Raw genomic sequence first — 24,027 nt, 5'->3', positions numbered from 1 at the left:
GAAGTCCACAGACATACAACTATGCCACTGGGGTAGGGGGGGTTACAATAAAATTTAAGGTGGCCTACACGTTATCACTTCGACCTTTAATCTTTCAAGATTAAAGATAAAAAAATAAAGAATTGTGTAAAAACAACACAGCTTACATTTTGTGGAATAAAAGTTTAGTGACTAATGTGTAAACTTTGTGTTGAAATTTAAACATTATTCATACACATAGTGGGGCCAAGCATAGCCAGGTGGTTAAGGCATTCGACTCGTAATCCCAGGATTGCGGATTCGAATCCCGTCACACCAAACATGCTTGCTCTTTCAGCCATGGAGGTGTTATAATGTGACGGTCAATCCCACTATTCGTTGATAAAAGAGTAGCTACAAGTTGGCGGTGGATAGTGATAACTAGCTGACTTCCCTCTAGTTTCACACTGCTAAATTAGGGACGGATAGCGCGGATAGCCTTCGTGTTGCTTTGCGCGAAACTCAAACCAAACACACAGTAAAAATATGTCTTCACAATACGACTGTGTGTTTACATAAACACAATTTTGAATTGAAAATCCAACTTCATTTATAAAGTTAGAAAATAAAATCTTGAATGTTTATATCGCTACAACATTTAATTCTGTGATAACACACACAAGTTTGAATTGCTGTAAAACAACATGTTTGTATTTATTTATTTAAAATAAAACATACTTTTCTATCTGGTTTTTTATCATTGTGTAGTTTCGTCTTTCCACATTTGTAATCACATACTCGATTGGGCAAAGTACAGATTTCTATAAGCACTTGTTACAAGAAAAATTATGTGTGTGTGTGTGTAAACTAACGCTTTTTGACTTCTTCATTACCTCCATTCAACCATCTGGATTTCATACAAAAGCTTTTTGTTTCTTTCTTTAGATACAACACAGCGTTTTGAGAAACTACTCTATTTTTCTAATATCAACACAACACAAAGGAGTTGGACGTACTAAACTTTCACTTCATTCATTACATCATTTTGTTTTTTAACTATCTAGTGTATAGAAGAAAAAAACAAAACATAAAGATTTGCAGAATACATCTGTGGGTTGAGTGGGAGTTAACGCCTCTGTCGTTAGAAAATGTAATGACATCACGTGACATTGTTGGTCTCCTCCTCCATCTTCATTTACTGATCGCTGGAAGTTCAGTAGGACTCTTTAGTTCTTGTATATTATTCTACAAAAAGAACGGATTGATGATTTAATCGAAGAACAAAATAATCAAAACCCAGTAAAGAATCAACCTAACATAGAATCAGTTCATTCCTAAAATATTTAACTGGAGCTGTAGTTTCTAATCTACTGGTAAGTACTGTAAAAATTACATAGTTATTTGTCTTAAAATGCAGTTCAAAGTGGTGGGAATGCGCTAAGCAATCCAGACATCTTCCCTCTTTTCGTGGGAAAGTTACTTTAGTTATCATATTACGTCATGATGATGGACGGAATGTATATATGTTATCTGTTACGAGAAACAGCTTCGATCTCTAAGACGGATTTATGTTTCTCACATCTAGTAAGTCTAGCTACTTGCGTTTTTAATGGTAGGTATTAATATTTGTTCTACTGATACTAAGTATTAGGAATAATATGTTAGAGATTCGCGAATAATTTATGTGATATGGTTATTGAATATTGTTTTCAGAGCAACGTGTATTCATTGTTTAGATGATAATGAGATTAGGGTAAATTAGTAACTTGTTTCAATCAGATACGTCGTTTGTTTTAGTTACAACATAAACTGCATTGAACATTTATTCATTGTATAATTCAAATTTCTTCAGAGAAGTTCTATGAACTTATAACTTTTATAATGAGAGAAACCTACTCTGTGTTTTTCATCACACACTATCATAGGATTGTCTTGAATTCATTATCAATCGAAATATATCAATGAATATCTAAATAACTTTTTCTTCAGATTTTTGCTTTATTGGAAACATGCTTAGACAATTGATTCCTGTTTTGGTCTGCCTGCATTATGGTCATTTCTCTCAACTGACTGAAGGTTTGATGGATTCGCTCGATGATTCAGGATCATATTTCTCGCCGTTTCATCCTGAATTATTTTACGACACTAACGTTTTACCGCAAAATGTGGAGATGACTGTCTTCGTTTTCAAGGATGAAGTAAAACGGTGAGAACCCATTCTTAAGAAATATGTTTAAACTCAGAAACTATAAGAAGAAAGAGTGAACTTTGGATAATTTAAGAAGATTACTTAATGACACTATTTCTATTAAAATATTACCATACTGTTGTAAATGTAAAATGTAGGAGTTAGTGTCTCTGTTTTTAACAGTCATTCTATAGATTCTTGTAAAATTTACTATTAAAAAGTCAGTTGATTTAAATCTTCATAAAGGGTATTAAGAAATATGTTCACATCTTTGGATGATCTATCTATTTTTATTTTTGGCTCCTGAGAACTGTTTCTATAAGACACAAAGTATACTTAACACCAAACTGCTAAGGGTTTGCGTTAGATTTATTATTTTATAAAGATGCAAATAGCAACAATGCATTTTATACGAAAATTACATTAATTTGTCATTTAAATGCGATATCTTTACTTAATTGATACCTTTGTTTAGATTCTCTATTCACGCATCTTAGAACACTACATTTATTTCCGTGTATGAAGTCAACCGATTTTGTAGTGTATAAGATGACAACCTGAGTCCTAAAGATGAGGGAATATATATTTATATTCAGTTTAGTTTGTAAGTGATATGTGCCTGCGGACTTATAATGCTAGAAGCCATTATGTGACTTTGTGCTTGACTACAAACAAGGCCTGGTATGGCCAGGTGGCTGAGGTCAGATGCTCGCCCTTTCAGCCATAGAGGCATTATAATGGTACTGTCAATCCCACTATTCGTTAGTAAAAAAGTAACCAGATAGTTGGCGGTGGGTGGTGATGATTAGCTGCCTTCCCTCTAGTATTACACTATTAAATTAGGAACGGTTAGACCAGACAGCTCTCGTGTAATTTTGCGCGAAATTCAAAACAATCAAACAAACATTACTGCATTTTGACCCTGATAGATAAAATATTTTCCAAAATGCTAAGGCAAAAACCCATCACATTACTATTGTCCAAAACGGTTTTAGAAGAATGATATTGACTCCAGTTATCTTAGGTAGTCATCATAGACATAATATCTTTGAGACAAAACTCAATCTCATGATCAACACGTGATCTTTCATTATTCTGTCGATAGCTGTGATGCAGTTGCAGATAATTTTCCACAAAGAATACTCACGAACGAATAAAATCTTTTGAAATTTCTACCATGCAAGACTTAGGTTATAATCACAACGTAAGATAATCCAACCAAAAATTTAGATACTAAATTAGGTACACAGTAGATTTTTGTACCTGTTTAACACGGTGTCTGTGGTTACTCCCTTGGGTATGGTAAGCCCACCTCTCTGACACAGACATTTGTGCAATTTTAGTGCGAATTAGAGTTCTCCCTCGTATATGTTATTTGGAACAGTTGCTGAAGTAGGTAATCTAATAATCTTTATGTATTTGAACATATATATATGTTATAATAATGTTTTTTTTACCTGTCCTAATTTTGCACTCCTGCTTCTTTCAACTAATATTAACATGAGACGGATTTAAATATACTTTTGCAAATATTATGTACAACAAGACATTAAAAGTTTATCAAAGTTTTGAAAAAAAAGGTCTAACGATAGGTCGAACAATGACATTAAAAGTCTGGTAGTATTAAGTAAGGTAAAGTTTAGCCCTAAATAAACTATAGCAGGAGACGTACACCAATTACGGTGGTAATTTATCTCTATCAAACATTGGCCGTACGTGATAAAGATTTAACTAACGTTAGACCTAAAACAAATCTGCCATTATAATTATTTTGCATTAGTCTGGAAATTCTGCATTTAAAGAACTGCTGTTGCAATAATGATAATAATTTGATTGCAAATGTTTTGCGGGATCTCCACTATTATATATATATATATATGCGTGTAGAGAGAAATTCGGATGATGGTGTATTTGTTTAGTAAAGACGTCCACTTGAGTCCTATAGTACACGTTAGTGCAAGAAATACTAAAGCTATGTAACGCTGCATGTTTTGTTTGTTTGTTTTGGAATTTCGCACAAAGCTACTCGAGGGCTATCTGTGCTAGCCGTCCCTAATTTAGCAGTGTAAGACTAGAGGGAAGGCAGCTAGTCATCACCACCCACCGCCAACTCTTGGGCTACTCTTTTACCAACGAAAAGTGGGATTGACCGTCACATTATAGCGCCCCCACGGCTGGGAGGGCGAGCATGTTTGGCGCGACTCAGATTACGAAGCGCACGCCTTAACGCACTAGGCCATGCCAGGCCCCTGTAACGCTGCAAGGCTCATGGTTCTCTACACAGTAGGATTTCGTAGATAGCTGCAAACAACATAAGCTGCTCATTATAGCCATAAATTTGAGGCATCGGCTTTCCTGTTGTTTTTAGCTTCGAAAATGGAGTCAAGAAGAATTAAAAAGTTCCAAATAAAACGGTAAAATCTAAACTTATTTGGTCCGTCGTAGTATTATACAAACAATTTCTTGTCTGATTATGACATTCTAGGTAAAGCTGCATCATTTATAAAGTTAGTTCTGTACGGAAACATATCTTTTTGTCTTGGCATGAAAATGAACCGTATCATACATACCAATCTTCCAAGAAAATACTTCAGATTTTACACGTCTAGTCCAGAGCCTCAACCTAAATCCAAACGAGCTGCTCTGGAACATTTTAATATATTTTCCTCAGAAACAATAAGAGCTGATCGCAAGATCTCATTACACAGAGAGTGGTGATGTATTTTACCAGATTTGTACCAACTGTTACTGTCAGGTGTTTGTTACAATCCTGGGTGACATTAACACTAAATGTAGCCCATTTCCTGTTAAAATGAAAGTTTGATATGTAACATGCGTCTAATACGAAGCTCTACGTGATACTTCAAACAAATATTTGCGATTTTAATACTGACCATAGAACCCTCCATGTAAAATTAGTTTATCTCATTTGTGTGAAAACTAATACATATCACATGATATCACACCTACGTGCTTTTAGTTTCAGTGTTTATATAGACTATATAAAAGTTGGACATAAGTTACCTTGCACTGCAGAGGGATGCGATCAACTATCAGTTACGAAAAATGAGAACTTTTAGTTATGAAAACGTAATATCTAACTAAAAATTAATTGATGGTTGCATTACAATATGGAGCAACTTATAAAACACAATATTTATATTTTACATGTTATCCACATGCAAGTTGTGATGTAAGATCCAAGAAGATTAATTATCTAATACATATATGTTTTGAGTGCCAGAATGTGTATACACTACTAGGGTGAATAAGCACTTTAACGGTAAATGTTTAGTTACCTACCTCTGTTTAAGAATAGGCACTTTGAACAATTATTTATGTTTAAGAATATAATCTTCTATCCAGCGTTACTTAGAAGTAATTGTGTAAAATACAATGCCAAATTTCAAAATTTCAATTTTCGTATAAGAACTGGAAACAGGAAACAAGCAAATCTGGGGATGAAAAGTTTTATGTTGTGCAGTGGCCCGGCATGGCCTAGCGCGTAAGGCGTGCGACTCGTAATCCGAGTCGCGCCAAACATGCTCGCCCTCCCAGACGTGGGGGTGTATAATGTGACGGTCAATCCCACTATTCGTTGGTAAAAGAGTAGCCCAAGAGTTGGCGGTGGGTGGTGATGACTAGCTGCCTTCCCTCTAGTCTTACACTGCTAAATTAGGGACGGCTAGCACAGATAGCCCTCGAGTAGCTTTGTGCAAAATTCCCAAACAAACAAACAAATTTTGTGCAGTACGTTTGACTGACACATTTCAAGAACACGGGTGGGAAATAATTGACATTTTCGCGGCAATAATTTAAGTGCGTTTGTTTGGCTTTGCTATTATTCAAACTGACATGTTAACATTTAAGGTACAGTTCTAACAATATTAATTTCTTTCTATTTTTCTGACAGAACTGTGTTGAAAACTATACAAAGATATTTCTTAACAATATCCTTCAGTTGGATAATGTTAAGTTTCCCCCCTTCTTTGGCGATCGTTCCTAACTATTCGGTCAGTTTCCAGTAAATTGATTAAACGTTCCGTACAATTTAAGATCAACTGTAGGTATTTTCTGTAGCGTTTATTGAGATAAAGTGAAAGATATGAATTCAGAGAACTGTAGAAACCTAACAAAGAGCTTTTTAACAATTAATGTGTAAGACATGATTGTAAACATTCATTTATATAACTGGTGCATCTCAATAAAAAAATGTTTCGAAAGAAGTTGTGTTTCAACCATTATTTATAGTGGAACTGGTATAACTATTTAAGTATTTAAATAGCTAAGAAATCTTTGAATTGGGTAATGCAATTATCTCTGGGAAATATAATATAATATTCAACCCAAACACACGAAATATTTGGGTTATATCAAACTTAAACTGCTGTTCTAATGCTGGTGTATAAATAATTTATTCTAAGAACTTCTGAGTGAAAACAAATGATGATACGTCATATATACTACATTATTTATAGCTGAGATACTTCAGTAGTAATTTAGTCTTGACGGCTATAGTATTAAATTAATATTTGTACCTAACATGCAGGCTTTGTTTTTAACGTTGTTTTGTTTCATGCAATCTTAACTTGAACAAGTAACATAATTTCTACTTGACAAATAGATCCGAGTTACTCAGGTTTTTATTGTTTGATATCATGACATGAGTTATTTTGTTTGCCTACAGTGAATCATGAAGCTACATAATAGGTTATCTGTACTGTACCCCCACACAGTATCAAAACAGGGTTTCTAGCGTTATACGTCCGCAGACTTATTTCTGTACCACTCGGAGGCTCGTGATTTGAGCAAGTAATATAATTTTAATGTCTTTGGTCATGAATTTAACTATCTATGTGGTTGTGATGTTTTAAGTCTTGAACTAAACCATAGCAATATAGTCTTGAGATAAATAAGCTAGGGACATGATATTGACTTAAAGTTTGCTGATAAAGATATTGTTCATTTGACGCAGTAGGGAATGTGTTCTAAAGCGATTCCTTTTTATTTCAAGCGTTTACGGGCACTTAGTCCATCACATAGGAAACGTCAAGTGCTGCAGAAAGGGGTGTCTTTAATAATTTTTAAAATTATTTATTCACTATTACAGTGAGGCATTTGTGGTGTCGAAGGTATTACTTGGAACATATGATGTAGTTTTGATTTCTAAGCTTCTTTTACTTGGGCTATAATTTATTAATGACTTTCGAAGTCTTGGTTTGACCAAATTAAGTACTCGAAAAATTCGTAAAATCTTGAGTTAACGATGTAGGCTTTGTGTCTGTAACTGTGACTTAAGTTATTGATGTAAACTTTGGTAACAAACATTGAATAAAACATATAATATAGTCGTGAATATAAGGCTTGACATCTAATAGCCTTCATATACAAAATCGTGAAATAAGCTAGTGATGTAGTCTCGAATCTGAAATATTGACTTGAATCAGTAATATAACCTTTGGGGCTTATTTTTGTTGTTATTAGAGCAAGCAACATTAGGTTATCTGCTGTGTTCATTGTAGGGAATCGAACTTTGGGTTTTAGCGTTGTAAGTCCTCATTCATTTACGACTAACTGATTTTGACATTTGCTGGAAAAGGTTATCAACAATAAAAGCCACAGCGTATTCATTATATGTTTCTTATATTGCTATTTTTATAATTGTTTTTGATCTTATCTTTTATTGTTTATAGATTATACATACTTATCGAACGTGATTTCAGCCCTCTACATTTGTCAATATCCCCCTGTTCAGCTGCCATAACTTGGAACTTATATTTACGGCAACCATTTGTTCCTGTTAGGACTAGACAAAATGGTAAGTGTCAGCTGCACAGAACTGTGTTTTGAATAATAATAAAATAATAGAAATGCACGTGTCGAAACATTTTTTCTATGTAACTAATTTAATTACTTAACAAATATTTATGTATAAAATTTTCGTAATTTATTTAGAAAATATCAGCAGAAAGATAAATATAAAAACAAAATTTGTCTGTAAAGACAAAAACTCAAGTTTGAAGGTATAAAGTCGAGTTTTAAAACTTGTAATAAAAAGACACGCCTGAAGTATTACATAAACAGCATCATGAATATTCTTCTTGTTGCTATTAGTATAAACAGTAGAAAAACGATTTCCCTTTTCTTCTTATTTGTCATAAAGACACGTGAAGTGTGACTACAAAAACTATTCATTGAACGAGATCAAATATTTTATGTTTTCTTACTAGAAAACTATTTCATTTCAAAATGTTCTCAATGGCTAAGTTAATCATTCATGAATTATTTGAGTAACTCCAATTACACATACATGTGTGACAAAAAAGAAATACCCATTAAGTACCTAAGAAAAGTAGAGTTAAGTTAACATATAATGATTTTTTATAATTTACTTTTTTTAATCATTGAATGTCTTAAGAAAAATTATAAAGGAAAGTCATACGTAACGTGATACAATTTCATGCGATGTAATCGAAGAAAAGTATAATTTTACGCGGAATGTTTTTTTAAGATGTTGTATGACAACTGAAAGCACCAACATCATCACAGAAACTACTAGTGAAAATTTATTACCATCAATTAAGTTATTCCTTAAAAGGCATTTTACTAAGTTAATTCATATGGTGATAAAAAACCGTTAAATGAATGTGTGTTTTACATTATATTATTTTATCTCAGCTTTCTTTTAAATGAATAAGAACTAGAAATTTACAAGTTATCAATATTATATTTTCTGAAACATGTCACTCTAGTCATGCTTTTTAACATTAAATTCGCAAATGTTTCCTTATTCCTGCACAATCAGTAGAGTAAATATTAAAAATAGTCCATTGTGTTTGACATTACGCTGAACTCCTAGCCTAGGTAAAGGTTAAAGGGATGTGATGTTTTGTGCTGCTACCTCCTATTTCTACCTATTACAAGTGCATAAATGCCACATTCCTTTCGCACCGTGTTAATATTTGATACATGGAGTATCTCATCTTCTTTCACAAGTATACTAGCAATAACATTTTATATATGAAAAAGATGGGTGTTTTATGAAGCTAGGTTTATTCCTTAATGATCTTAGACACATAAAATTTATGTATACATGTTTAATTTTGTTGTTACAGTACTTTTGAAAATTATTAGATAAACATATTCTCTTCACCGATCACTATTACTACTGTGAAAGTGCAAACCAACATATTTTAACTTAAGCTATGTACTTTTTAATTGCAAAAGTTGCACTTTTACAGAAGCCACTTCATTGAATAATACACAATTTCTTACAACGCTCAGGCAAAACTAGTTACAAGAGTTTATCTCGTTTGCATATGGCTTGATATGGTTCCATCGAATTTTTGTGTGTGTTTATAGTTTTTATGTGATAGTGTAAACGCATATTGGTTTATTTACATCAGTGTATGCTTGTCATTACAATGAAAATTTTGAATACGTCATATTAAAATTATTTTGAGGTTTCACCACGTCATTACAGTCCATGTCGCCACATTCAGTCCTGCAGTATCTCACTTCCCTGAAGTTTGGCATTAGCCATGCAATTAAATTTCCATACAATGGACAACGTCGCAAAGCCATCGTGTCTTAATCATATACCCCTTCTCTAACTGCTTTTCATAATATATCTAATGTAGGAGGGTGACACTTTTCCAGCGTCCATTTCAGTAGTCCAACTGCAGAGAAATACACAGACATTGCGTCCAGCCACTCGAACTTCGTATGGACTAGCACGAATATCCGTTTCATTCTTCAGTTGCTTGAGATATGCAACAGTTAAACAAATGTGTTGAGGACGCAAGTTTTGTACATTCAACTTTTGCCACATGTGCAGATGGAAACCCTTATTATGTTACTTACTATTCCCTGAGGCACATGAACAACTTTCGCCATTTTGTGTATGTGGTCTCTCACATGTTGCATGATGCCGCTCTGTGCACCACGTTTTCCTGGTGGTTCTAGTTTACCAGGTTTATCCGTATTTCTTTGTTTTCCAGTGCCATAAAGTATAAAGAAATTCGAAATTCCTGACCTGAAAATATCTTTATAATCTTAGTTTATAAATATTTTATTGCACACCATTCCCAAAAGTGATCAATTTTCGATGGCATCACAATACATAAGCAACGTCAAACAATATCAAAACGTAGTTCTTATACGTGCTATTCCATTGCAATTTTAAATCGGTTGTGGTTGTCAGGTGCTTTGTTGATATGCATATGAAAAATTATTTTAAAATAACCTAGTCAAGCCTCAATGCTTATAAGGATTTTTTTCTCAAAACTATAGGCTATACATATTTACCTATTGTGATAAGTGTACTTTTAATTATTTAACTTTGAGCTGTGTTAAGGAAGCGTTAATTTATGACTTTTGATATTAATATAAGTAGTTGTAAACGTATATTACTCAAGGTTTTTCTGTGTGAATAAAAAATACTATACATAATGTTCCGTGTATCAGTAAGTTATTTTATTTTTTTCAAAATGTTTTTGGTTAACCAGTAAACAGGTGTAATAATTTAACTTGTAATTTCATGCTATTTTATCTTTGCAGTAATATCACGGAATGCTCGTAAATTTTTTGATAACCGAAATAATCGTGACATTGTGTTCTTTGTGTAATGGAGTTAAGACAACCATTATTTATAGCTTATAGTAACCAGTGAATACGGAATTTGGCTATGGCAGGATAAATGCCAGGAAGCGTCATAGTGATCATAATGCAAAAGCTAAAGATTTTCAAATATTTTTTTCACATTATGAATTAGGGTTCCTCATTAATGTGTTCAAATATTTTCCTGCTTTTTTATCTCTTGCGATAATGACGAATCGCTTTAAACTCTCACATGAAATATTTTAGAAAATATACCAAGTAAAGAGTGTATGTGTGTGTTTCTAAGGGCAAAGCCACATCGGGCTATCTGCTGAGCCCATCGAGGGTAATCGAACCCCTAATTTTAGCGTTGTAAATCCGTAGACTTATCTCTGTACTAGCGGGAGGCAGATAAAGAGTGAAAAAACAAATGTATTCGTCACATTTTTTTGTTGCTGGATGCCTGTGGTTTCACTTAAGAGTTAATGTTTGTGTTAGAAACTTTTCGAACTAATTATTCTGAAGTGTTGTAATTCTTAATGTTGAGACTATTTATTGAGATTTGCTTATATTCCTCACGTGGTCACCTGTTTAAGGCATTGTTATTTTTTTTTCTTTTAACACAGTAAGCTTTAGTTCAAAGCAATAATGAGTAATTATAATTCTGTTCTTTTTATACTTATTATATCGTTCGCGGATTACAGGTCTTTACAAAACAAAAGAAAAATTTTTGCCAAATTGGACTCTTCTTCCTAAGTGACTAAATTGTGCATTACTGTTTTCTTGCTTTTTATTGTGCACAATTACGACCTAAGCACATCTTAGATGGCACTTAAATAGTTAAGGGCAATTAATAACACCTCGCTGTACAATTACTTGAAATGTCTTAACGTCGTAATAAAGCCGTTGTAACTGCGAGCCAAAATATTACATTATTTGCAAGAAAGCGTCAGAGAATCCACGAGAATGCAAATAGATGGTACGGAGACGGAAAACACATGGAGAGACTGATTCATACAGATTATATATAATACAAAAGATACTTTGTTGTAACTTTCAAATGGTATCTGTAATTTTTGCATTAGGTTGTCCAGAAATAAATGTCGTTTATGAGCTGCGAAGTTTGGAAAAGTATAAATCAGAGTTGTAAACCATGCTTTAATCAAAGTAAGCACTGCTTGCTTCAACGCACTTTTGAACTTCCTGAAAGCATCTTCTGCAGCTGTCTGGTTTTGAAAGCGTTTATTGATCGAAAAGTTGTCAAAGTACTTAAAAAATGAAAATCGGTAGGGGAAAGGCCTGGAAAATGAAGTGAATGAGACAGAACCTCGATTCCCAATTCGTTCAATTTTTGGAGCGTCATCCATTACAGGTCTCATAACGCCGATTTTGTTGATCTTTAGTCATCTCATGCGGAATCCACTTATCCAACGTTTTCGTCTTTCCAACTGCACTTAGGTGATTGGCAATACTTAACTTGCTTGTGCTTAGCTTTTCTGCAAGCTCACGTACTGTTGTGCGAGGGTCTGTCTCAACTGCTTCCCTTAATGTGTTTACATCTAAGGATGGCTTCCTTTCACGACCTTCGTTGTCTTCAAGACTTTCATCTCCTTGTTGAAAACTTTGGAATCAACGCTGAACTATATGTTCAATAACAGATCCATGGCCAAATGCTTGGTTGATGTTCCGTATAGTTTCTGTAACTTCACGTCCAAGTTTGAAGTCATAGAGAAAGATCAGACGAAAGTCCTTCTTGTTTATGCTTCCTTGGGGGTTGCGAAACTTACTATGAGTAGAGTTGAAACAGCAGATAATTAAGACATAAGCGACAAACGTTGTATTACACCAACTATAAGTTACTCAATATTCAGGTTCTAAATGTCATCGTGAGAATTTAGACATTTATTTCTGGGCAGCCTAATATTAATATAAATTGTTCATAACATACTTAAGAAGCTGGTTTGCGGTTATAGAATACCTATATTATTATCTCATTGACAATGTATTATTATAATAATGTTAATTTTAGGATATTAGACTGTCATGATTTGTAGCGACCTCAGCTTCAATGGCTAGAGTCGCTAGACTGACCTTCATGTGTCTGAGGACAGCTTTTAGACATCTGTGCAGTTCAAAGATTTTGTTATAGAGACGAAGTTGTACGTTAGCACTGTTGGTGACACCTTCATTATAAATGACAAGTCCACACATAACGTGTTCGAGTTGCAGTGAAATTCCTTTAATGTGACAACACCGCTGATAGAAAAAGGCTTATTCCAAGTTGTCACCTCAACAACCTTATCAGTATCACTCTTCAGCATTGTTGTTTCGAGTCGTCCTGTTTAGCTCTTGAACTTCAACGAGTTGAAAGACGGCTCTATGGAGGAGTAAGAACACCTGCCACAGACCAACATTCAGTTTATCAAGAGTCTGCACAGAGACTCTCAGTAATTAGAGCTGTTGAAGGGTACAGAGAGTAAGTAACACACGAGCAAATGATTTTTTATTATTCATTATAATTTTTCTATAAAACATAAGCAATCACAAAAGCAAATACAAAATATAACAGACATGACGACTAACAAAGCAATACCTCTTGAACACTAAATTAACTAATTTCCTGCATAAAAACCCGTGCTGCACTGCTGGATTCACAGAAGAATCGATGTACCGATCAAGCACCTAATGGTTACTTCAAAGTTACTCCAACGGAGACATATACCTTAACAAAACCCCTGTTAAGACGCTCACTAGTGGTACCTGAGTATATGTACCAAGTTTGATTTCGTTAGCTTGTGAGTTAAATTATTAAGAGAGATTGAAACAAGATGCACCCAGAAAGCCATCTATGCATGTTGGGGTTCTAGGAATAGGTTTCAGCGCCACTGAATCCGAATATAGTATTGGAATATGTGTTCCTAACCATCCACCCCCTTGGGATCCCAGGCGCGTCTTGTTTCAATCTTGGTCCTACTTGGACCAAAATTGTGAAGATCGAGAACATGCAATTACACACAAACGTCAGTTAATAGAGTATTAAAACAAAACTGAAACATTAATAATTACAAGAAATACAACACTTATAAACATTTGAAGGCGAATCAGCGCCTTTGTTTGTTTATCAAAAAAGTGTAATTTCATTGTTAAAAATCTGTTAACCCTGCAAGTTCCAATCATTTTAAGTGCTCTGTCAGGATACTTATTTTATTCTTCGACAGTCAACGACCAATTAAGATGTACAGTGGCGAGGAAGTGAAACCCTATTCCCTGAACTGTCAAGAGTTAAGTCATATACAGAAAACACATGTTTATCAGTTTTACAAATCTTTTAATTGATCAGCTTTGGCATCAGTCCACGTAATCAGCTTTGGCATCAGTCCACGTATTCAGCCATTAATGGAAACCCGACTTGCCATTAATATGAAAGCGGAAGATGGTCATAAACTTTGTTTAAACAAAGATGAAGAAAACCAGACTTTTTGCAACAAATGCGACATTATACAAGACACATTTTTTTGCGAAAGGTAAATTCACTGTACCCTAATTTCTATTAATTAATACGTAATGTCTTTAAATTCTAATTATATAATAAGATATATCAAGCAAGAGGCGGATCCAAAGTTGTGCGGGCCCAGTAGCTAATAATTTTTGTGGGACCTACAACCCATGTAATTTTCATTGAATAAAATTATCAATGGACCCCAATTAAAACCATGAGCTCCCTCTAGCCCTTACCTAAATACACCACTGTGTCAAGCATCACCAAATTAAGTTAATGTAGTCATAAAAGTAAAGAAGTTTAATTAACTAAGAATTCTGGCTCGGCAAGACCAGGTGGTTAAAGGGCTCGACTCGTAATCCGAGGGTCGCGGGTTCGAATTCCCGTCACACCAAACATGCTCGCCCTTTCAGCCGTGAGGGCGTTATAATTTTACTGTCAGCCCCACTATTCGTTAGTAAAAGAGTAGCCCAAGAGTTGGCAGAGGGTGGTGATGATTATCTGCCTTCCCTCTAGTCTTACACTGCTAAATTAGGGACGGCTAGCACAGATAGCCCTCGTGTAGCATTGCGCAAAATTCCAAAACAAACAAACAAACCTAAGAATTCAAAGTAAAATTTAGAGTACATAAGATCATTGACATAAAACTTTTAGATACCTAAACAATATTATTATCATCCATCCCTTAGTACTGACATTACAAATTAAGCTTAATGTATTATTTGGGAGGGTTTGTCTATTTTGAATTTCGCGCAAACCTATACGAGGGCTATTTTCCTAGCCGTCCCTAATTTAGCAGTGTAATGATAGAGGAAAGGCAGCTAGTCATCACCATCCTCCGCCAACTCTTTCATCAACGAATAGTTGGATTGACCAGAACATTATTACGTCCACACGGTCGATGGAGCATTAGTTGGTGTAACGGAGATTCAAACCCACGACCCTCAACTTACGAGTCGAGTGCCCTAACCATCGGGCCGTGGAGTGGGGGAGATGACCTTATTTTTGTCTTTTTTCAAAATACTTTATTAGTTAATATCTTACATTTTCTAGCTTTTCCCATAAGAATAAGTAGTTAGAAAAGAGTTTCGTATTAAGCTAATTTACACCCACTGGTTATTATTTTAAAAATATGCAAATAATTAATAGAAACTGAAAACAGTCACTACGCTGACAGTTTTATATTTATCGATATATATAGCATATTATTATGATAAGTCAATACGACGACTGGTAAGTGATATGGCACTGAGCAGCCACTCACCTATTTCATACAGATTTTACAGATAACGTCGAGACTAATTACAAGAACACTCACCTGAAATCATAAAGTTCTAATAAATCCCTTAAAATGTTCCTTGTAAAATTGTACGGTTCGTTGATTACGTTGCAACAAATTATATTATGTTAAATGTAACGAAACACAGTAAAATGAACTTATGGATGTGACTTTCCTTTATTTGTTTTTGTTAAGACACTCAACGAAGAAAAACTCATCGCACATAACTAAGCTCCACTTTTCTCAGGTACGTAATGGGTGTTTCTTTTTTTCACGTATACCCATAACTTGATTTATTTAAATAAAGTTTTAATAAGTAATTTTTATTTAGCTTTGCCTCTTCGTATGTTTGCTTCAAATCTCAAGATTATTATTTACTGCTATTTCCATTTGTTTTTTAAACAAATTTTCAAGTATGGTTTCAAATATCGAGTTTTCATTTAGAAAAATCTAATTCTCCGTTTAAGTAATGCTTATTAATGTTATTTTAAACAACATAAATTCAAACAGAACAAATATTTCATTATTGTATAAAAGTTTTCCTCCTCCCCTCCACTAGTACAGCAGAAAGTCTACGGATTTACAATTTTAAAATCATAAAAGTTTTAATAATTAGTTCCCCAAGGTAATTTGATCGATTAGACAAGGTGTTCTAATAGACGTTTTGTTTGTTTTTATAACTGTTTTTAATAATTATGATTTACCTTTCAGAGCGTAAAAACAACAGACCTAATGAAAAACTTGAAAACAGTTTTATTTATCAGTTTCCAAAATTTAGTGGTGGAGGACAAATGTCTGATACAGTGAAGTTTCTTGCGAGATACGCTGGAGTGTATGTATTGATAATTAAATCCCATCTTCGAGACACTTCAGTACGTGTGTACGTTTCCTCTAGTCAGAAATATTTCGGTGTGGGACTTCCTAAACTACCTTCAATAACAGTTACTCATGTTTCAACAAATAGTGTCACGTTGCATTGGACTCATAGTACCTATGAAAGCATAAAACATGGAAAGATTGAATACTGCATAGCGGTAAACCCTCGACAAAATTATAAGACCCTCTGCTCAGTTCAAGCAGCAATTCACGGAGATATTCCACCTCAACCACCTCGATGGGCTGGGTTCGGCTTTCACTGGGAGAGAAACGCAAGAAAAAATCTTTGGAGAAGAATTAAGCAAATTAGAGAAAGAATGGATATCAAATCGGATATACAATACACGTGTGTTGGAAGCAAAACATCCCACGTGGTTCAAGGGCTCAAAGAAGGACAAATGTACTTTTTCGATGTATTTGTTGTGGATCAACAAAGCAATGCTAGTGCTGCCTATCTAGGAACTAACGCCACTACGAGAAGCTTTAGTAGCAATGTAAACCAAATTGCAGAAAACACCTTAGTTTCTCTCAAGATGAGCCCTATAACTGGTTACACAGCAGCAGCTGTTTACACGATGAAGAATCATTCTACTGCGTTGTACTATTTTCTACGTTCGTGTTCGGGACCAGGGCCACTTGCTGTTAACATCACCTCCACCAGAGGGCTAAACATTTTAACCACCAGTTTGATGGGCACAAAAACATTTTTTATACCTAAAGTCCGAGCAGGTACTTATGTTTTCAAACTAACCCCTGTGTTTTTGGGATCACGGGAGGCTGAAATATACTTATCAAACAATTACAGGATGTTTCCCTATCCATTGTTACCTAATGACACAACAGTAGAGAACTTGAAAACTTTAACCACCAGCACTTCAGTCACGTTGAAATGGTCCAAAGTTTTCCGTCAGCCCTTCATCAGTAAGGTGAAATTTCAAATTGAGTACCATGTCTATCTAACTACCATCACCAAAAATAACAAAGAAAACATTAATATCATCCCAAATTATTGTGTTGAAGATACCTGGGGAACAAAAAGATGGAGGCGGCGAGTATTAATGCTTGATCATCTTAATACCGAAAGTAATTTTCTCATACAGAAAATTGACGGTCTTCAACCTGATACTGAGTACATTTTTCAAATAAAAGTGAAGAAAAATCCGGGAAAATCACTCATGTACGAGCCAATATTTGTTAAAACTAATCCTGAAAAAATGCATACTTAAATTGTTGTATCAAGATAAAATGTTATAAACAGTTCTTAAAACCTAATATTTTTTTCTTTAAAGCGATCGATCATAACTGTAAAAGTATTCACTACATAGGTTAATATATACTGTTCTAGCAAATTTGTATCAGTATATAGCGAGTTAGCGATAAAGATAAAAAAAGTTATTTAACGAGTTTAAATTATCCATCGAATTAAAGACGCAAGGTTTCTTTATGTTTAGATTACCGCCCTAAAGAAGTCGTTTTTGTTTAAACTCAGCCTCTTAAGATATTATTTTCGATATTAAACAGTGTGGTACTTGTTCAAAAATAAACTGAAAACAGGAACTATACATTGCGTTTTTATAATGATTAGTATTTGATTCAATGTCTAGTATGAAAACTAGGAGATTTATTTACATATAGGTCATTCAAATATATAATAACAATTACTGAACAATGCAATATGATCTCTTATAGAAGAAACTCGAAAAAACATTTTTTTTGTATGCGAGAATTTGAATAAAATATTTTACAGTGTCGTGTTTGTTATACTTTATACACTTATTTATAAACGACTGTTTTAATTTTATTTTATTACTAAATACGTGCAGATAATGTTGTTTCCTCAGTCTAGATGATTTTTCAAATAATATATTTAAATATGAATCAACTAACGTAGTAAAAAGTAAGAACATACTCGTCTAACAGCGTATGTAAAATAATATGAAGAAAAGTAAAGAGGCAAATGCGACTTCTTTTTTTAGAAAACAGTTTCTTCATTCTCATTTTATTCTTATGGGGAAAATACTCTCTTACTTCAAACAAAAGTTTATATGTTCAAAATCAAACTCCAGTGTTAGTCCCTGTCACACCAAACATTCTCACCCTTTCAGCTGTGGGGGCGTTATAATGTGACGGTCAATCCCACTATTCGTTGGCAAAAGAATAGCCCAAGAATTGGCGGTGGGTGGTAATGACTAGATGCCTTCCCTCTAGTCTTACACTGCTAAATTAGGGACGGCTAGCGCAGATAGCCCTCGTGTAGCTTTCCGCGAAATTAAAACAAACAAACAAACAAACAAACGAATAACTTCAAACATTCGCTTTGGCGTGGTCGATATAAGCGTTTGCAGAAGGCTGGTTGGAATGTTATTCCAAGTGGTGAAGATGGCTTCACGAAGATCATGCATTATTTACAATTGACGTCCATTTCTATAGACTTCCCTTGCCATCCACCCCCAAACATTTTCAATGGGGTTCAGTTCGGGCGAACACGCTGGATGGTCCAAAAGAATCACGTTATTCGTCATGAAAAAGTCCTTTGTCCTGCAGGCATTGTGGATTGCAGCGTTATCCTACTGAAAGATCCAGTCATTTCCACACAAGCGAGGGCCTTCAGTCAATAAGAATGCTCTATCCAACATGCCAATGTAGCCAGCTGCTGTTTGACGCTCCTGTATAACCTGAAGCTCCATTGTTCCATGGAAGGAGAAAGCACCCCAGATCATGATGGAACCTCCTCCACTGTGTCGTATAGCAAATGTCTCCGGTGGGATATCCTTATCGTGCCACTAACGTTGGAAGCCATCTGGACCATCCGGGTTAAATTGTTTTTTATCAGAGAACAAAACCTTCGTCCTCTTTTCTACGTCCCATGTTTGGTGCTTCTTAACAAAGTTTAACCGAGCTGTTTCGTGGTGTGGAAGGAGGTGTGGCTTTTGAAAACGTTTACGGTTTTTAAAGTCTTTCATTTGTAGATGCCATCTTATTGTTTTTAAACTGCATTCTGCGTCCGTAAGGGCTTTAATCTGGTTCGACGATCGGCTGGTGTCTTGCCGGATAACCCGTTGAATCTTCCTGCTCAACGCCGGCGAATGTTTCTTGGGCCGACCATTTGAAATTCTCGTTTCGTATCCCTCAAGGTCTTTTAAGAAATTTGCAACAGCAGTTTTACTACGCCCAATCTCATCAGCGATGGCACATTGAGTGAGACCTTGATTTTGCAGCTCGAGAATTCTGCCACGTTCATACTCTGTCGAGTTTTTAGCCTTTGTTATGTTTTTACCCAATGTAACACAAGAGATGTCAGTGGGAGATTTTGACAACGCTAATGCGTGATCACAAATGGCTAAGTTCTGTTACGTGTTTACCGATTAACGCTTCGTTTCAGTATGGTCTTAAACTTTTGACCAGCAAGTATTTAGGCTAATTTCATAGTGTTCACATTTTCCCTATTAAATGCTAAAAATGATTTTTTATTATTCCCTTTTCTTATTTTCATCTTTCGAAGCTGTACTCAAATAAATGGTTGAGTCTAACAACGCAAAAATGCATTTTTTTCTTTATGTTCATTGGCCTTAAGATTTTGGCCAGCAGTGCATATTGTGGCCTGTCAGTAGGTTTTCTGGACAAGTCACTGTGTAACATTCCGTCATTTAAAAAGACAGTTATGTCGAGAACATTGTGTTTTTAAATCATGAGCTTTAGTGTAAAACTTCAAAATCCATAAGAAACTCTTCGAGCTTCAGCTTATTAAAATTTTTGTAATAATACTTGCAATGGTCCAGATTTCAACCAGTTCCGTAAGATTTATTTAATCGGTCATGCAATCGGACACTGTACGATTGTCGCTTGGCGATATATTCATATTAGTAAACATATGTATATGTGGCTATGCAGTGACTGTACTCTCGATTTGGATTTTAGTATATGTTTAGTGTGAATCTAAATTTTTTTATTACATTAATGTCATACATCAAAAACCTGTAGAGAAAAGAGAGTTGTGGCGACTAAAAGTGCACATTGGATCGACATGTGTCGAAGTTTAATTTGAAAGCACATGAGGTGGATTTTGATGCAAACTTTCTGTTTCTGTGTGCATTTGCTATAATTTAGATAAATGTTTATTGGTTTTCATCGTTTGCAGTTAGCTTCAATTTTCACAAGTTAATAATAATTCATATTTTGTGAAGTGAATGCTTAAATTTTCTATTTATTACGAAACAAACCACATAGGCAGGATTGAAGTAAGTGAGTCCGCGAAAAAATCTTGTCCGTAACTGAATAATACATCTTCGCTTAATGATTTGCACACGAGAAGTATGTCAAAGACACCCAGAAGATAGTAATATTACCATTTTCCTGACAAGTTTTGTTACTTTTGTAAGTACAGATTATTACATCACTTTTATCATTATCATTTGCATTAAATAGCGCTTTAGTAGTGCAAGAATATTAATCCTATATAAAACAAAAATATCGAAAGTAAGTAAACAAACGCATAAAATTTAGAATAAAAACATATTCTTCAGTAATTCATGTATGAGTTATGTATGATTCTGCAACAGAAATAATATAATCATTGTTATTTAGAACTATTAATAGATATCACTTAAGACAGTTTTCTACTTTTGTATTATTAGTCAAGAAAGAGTATCTCAAACAAAATCTCTCAGCCTTCTTTTCAAGTACAACCTCTTATCTCATAGCTCTATCTCTTGACCGATTCGAGATCCAATTACAGCTGCATCTGTTAAGGATTTCCTATTGCTTTGATTTAGGCCTTTTTAAGGATTTTATGGGATGAAAAGTTAAAAACAACCCAAAAATGTATATATCAGGCTCCTGTTCGGACTACAACAATCAAGCTGAAAATTAGCACAAATATAAATTTCCATGCACCCAACATACTGACAAACAAGAAAGATGGATTGGTTCATTTTCAGTAAGTGTAGGGGGTCAAGGTGTCACAAAAAGCACAATTTTATTTTTTACTGTTACTCCACCATATTTCGACCAACTTACATGAGACTTGGTGCAAAGGTATTTTGTTTAGAGGTTCCACACATATAAAACTTGGAATATGCCCATTTTGGTCATTTTGTGGAACCAACATAATTTTAGTGGTTTTGGTCAATTACATAGACTTATTTCGACTAATTTACATAGAATTTGTACAAAGATATTTTTTCTACAATCAACAGGTACTGACAAACAAAGATTTTGGGTTTGTCCATTTCTTAGTAATTACAGGGGTGGTCGAGATGCTATAACAAGCATACTTTTATGGGTTTTGACAATCACTCCGCCATATTTTAGTCAATTTACATGGAATTTGGTACAAAGGTTATTTGTACAGTCCTCAAACAGATATATAGACAATCTTGGAATGTTTGTCTTTTGCTTAATTTTCCAGTGAGGAAAGCAAAATTTGAGATTGAACAAAAGTTTATTTACTAGTAATCTATATATTATTTTAAAAGAATGTTTGCCATAAAATGTAGTATAGCATAAATAATTGTTTTAGTTACTGTTTCAGTCTAGTATTATGAGATTTTCATTGAGTTACTCTCAATGTTGTAGTGAAACTATAATGTCCTATTAGATTAAATATTATGGAGTGAAACCAACACACTTTTTTCATATCCTGTATTTGTGTTATTTCGGAACAAATTACTTTGAGAGTAGCGTCAGAGCATAAGATGAAATATTAATATCAGATTGAGCAAGTCCAGACATGTTAGCATACTTGAAAGCCATACTCGGATTTCTTATTCCAAAACAATCTGGCATTACATTACCACCAATTAAGTAAGAAATCTCCCCTTAGACATCGTACTACTCCTTTGTGTGGCCAAACCTTGTCTTCTGACAATGTTGCTAGGCTATCTTCAAAATTATATTGGTACGAGGGATGTGCAAAGAAGCTCACGATTGTTTTTTTAAGTTGATTCTCAGTTCGTTTACTTTCAGTTTTCTTATTTCTTTTATCAAATTTCCTATCACAATGCCAAAGGTGTTACCAGAAACTAGCATATAATTTATAAAGGTCACAGTGAAAACTTATAAAGCACGTTCCGTTAGTAGGTTCGAAAGTAAGAGGATTTGAACATGTAAATTACCTTGAACTTCTGTGAGCCACAGATTCTAGAAAACCGCTTAGATTGATTTAATTCGTTCAATACCGTTATCCAATTGTATATCAAGATAATTAGAGTATTAAGCTATTTCCAAGGTAATAGCTGAATTCTTAAAAACTCAGAGTACACTTTTTTTTTTCAAAGTAGAAGTGGAAATGACAAAGTGATTTTAATAAGCTTGCAATTCACTTTTGGCTCAAAACAATCTCTACTAAACAAATATTCTGAGTATCAATGTGATTATAAGTAACTGAGTAAATCCCCAGATTTCTGTATTGTAATAAAATAAAGATGGTATGTGACTTGTCTAAAAATCCCAACAGATAAATTCTCTACTAATAAAGCAAGATTTTTTTCTGTTTCTTCAAAAAATAAATATGTCGATAACTTTCTAACTGTGACAACTCGTCAACTTTGCCTTTGTGTTAAATACTGTAACTGACCATCAGTTACAAAGCAACAAGGACCCTTCTGCTTTATTCCGTTCAACAGCTCTCACTGTAGTGTCCAGCTTTTCTTCAGTCTTTAAAACAAATTCGCTTGTTGACTTTGGTTTAAGGAAAATATCTCTAAATCATTTGTATAATTACCATACGCTGATTGTTTTTACACTGGATGCATCTAAAATCTATAGATGTCTTATTTATTCCATTGGTGATGGTATTTACAACTGGTTCTAACAAGGAGACAAAACGTAACCTAATTGGCTGGGACCATGAAATTAGTTTCATATTTAAAATTGTTAGGTGCCACTTCCGCAGCACTTACCCCTCTCTTTGCGAAAACTGTAAAATGCTTCATGATGTACATGTGCATTTTAATATAATCTTTAAACAACTTGGCTCAGTGGTGTATTGCAAAATGGCGGGACCTCCTCGCAAAAATTATGTTTGGGCCCTCACCCTGGACGTTTCAGAAAAATTGAATTTTCGGTTGGCCTGGGTAACCCAGAATTCTATTCTGGGATATGTTCTGCCATTTTAAAAATACATTCACATGCTTTCCATTGCCTTGCCAACAGCACAACCCAAAGGAATTGTTTCATGTTTTCTGCAGCAAAAGCGGCAACAAGGCTGTTTATTTCAGCAGTCACTACCGCCTTTGGAAACTGCCATCTAATAAATTTAATACGGGCTCGTGTAAACCCCAGAGCACGAATTACGAAGTATCCTTGGCTCCCCTATTATCCTTTTTGTGTTTTTAGAATTCTGTGGGCCTCTAACATGTACCGGATATACCTGGATAAGTTAAAATAAAGTCGGGGGCACTTGCTATGCCATTGACGTGTCTAATTCTGTAAAAAATAAATTATCTTTACTTACACGTATCATATGCGGTCATAATACCAAATAAAATTGTAATTATTGACTTAGGATATTTCAAATTAGACTTGAGACAATTCAAACGAAAAATGTCACCTCTAGGTGAAAATAACGGGTGTTTCGTGGACAAAAACAATCACAGTTGTAAATTGTTTTTTTTTTTTTTACAATGGGCA

General features: G+C 34.4%; 1 protein-coding gene across 1 annotated transcript; it reads left to right on the top strand.

The window, feature by feature from the left end:
- The first annotated feature begins 1,106 nt into the window (after positions 1-1,106).
- Positions 1,107-18,148, top strand: LOC143252782 (protein NDNF-like). Its single transcript, XM_076505465.1, has 4 exons — positions 1,107-1,331; positions 1,948-2,164; positions 7,840-7,964; positions 16,234-18,148. Exons 2-4 carry the CDS (start codon positions 1,968-1,970, stop codon positions 17,622-17,624), a joined length of 1,713 nt encoding a protein of 570 aa, XP_076361580.1. The 5' UTR covers positions 1,107-1,331; positions 1,948-1,967; the 3' UTR covers positions 17,625-18,148.
- Positions 18,149-24,027: the final 5,879 nt, after the last annotated feature.

This window comes from Tachypleus tridentatus, chromosome 6 (assembly GCF_004210375.1).
Source record: "Tachypleus tridentatus isolate NWPU-2018 chromosome 6, ASM421037v1, whole genome shotgun sequence".
Taxonomy (NCBI): domain Eukaryota; kingdom Metazoa; phylum Arthropoda; class Merostomata; order Xiphosura; family Limulidae; genus Tachypleus; species Tachypleus tridentatus.
Note: the sequence above shows the minus strand (reverse complement) of the source record. Positions and strands in the feature narration are given on the sequence as shown.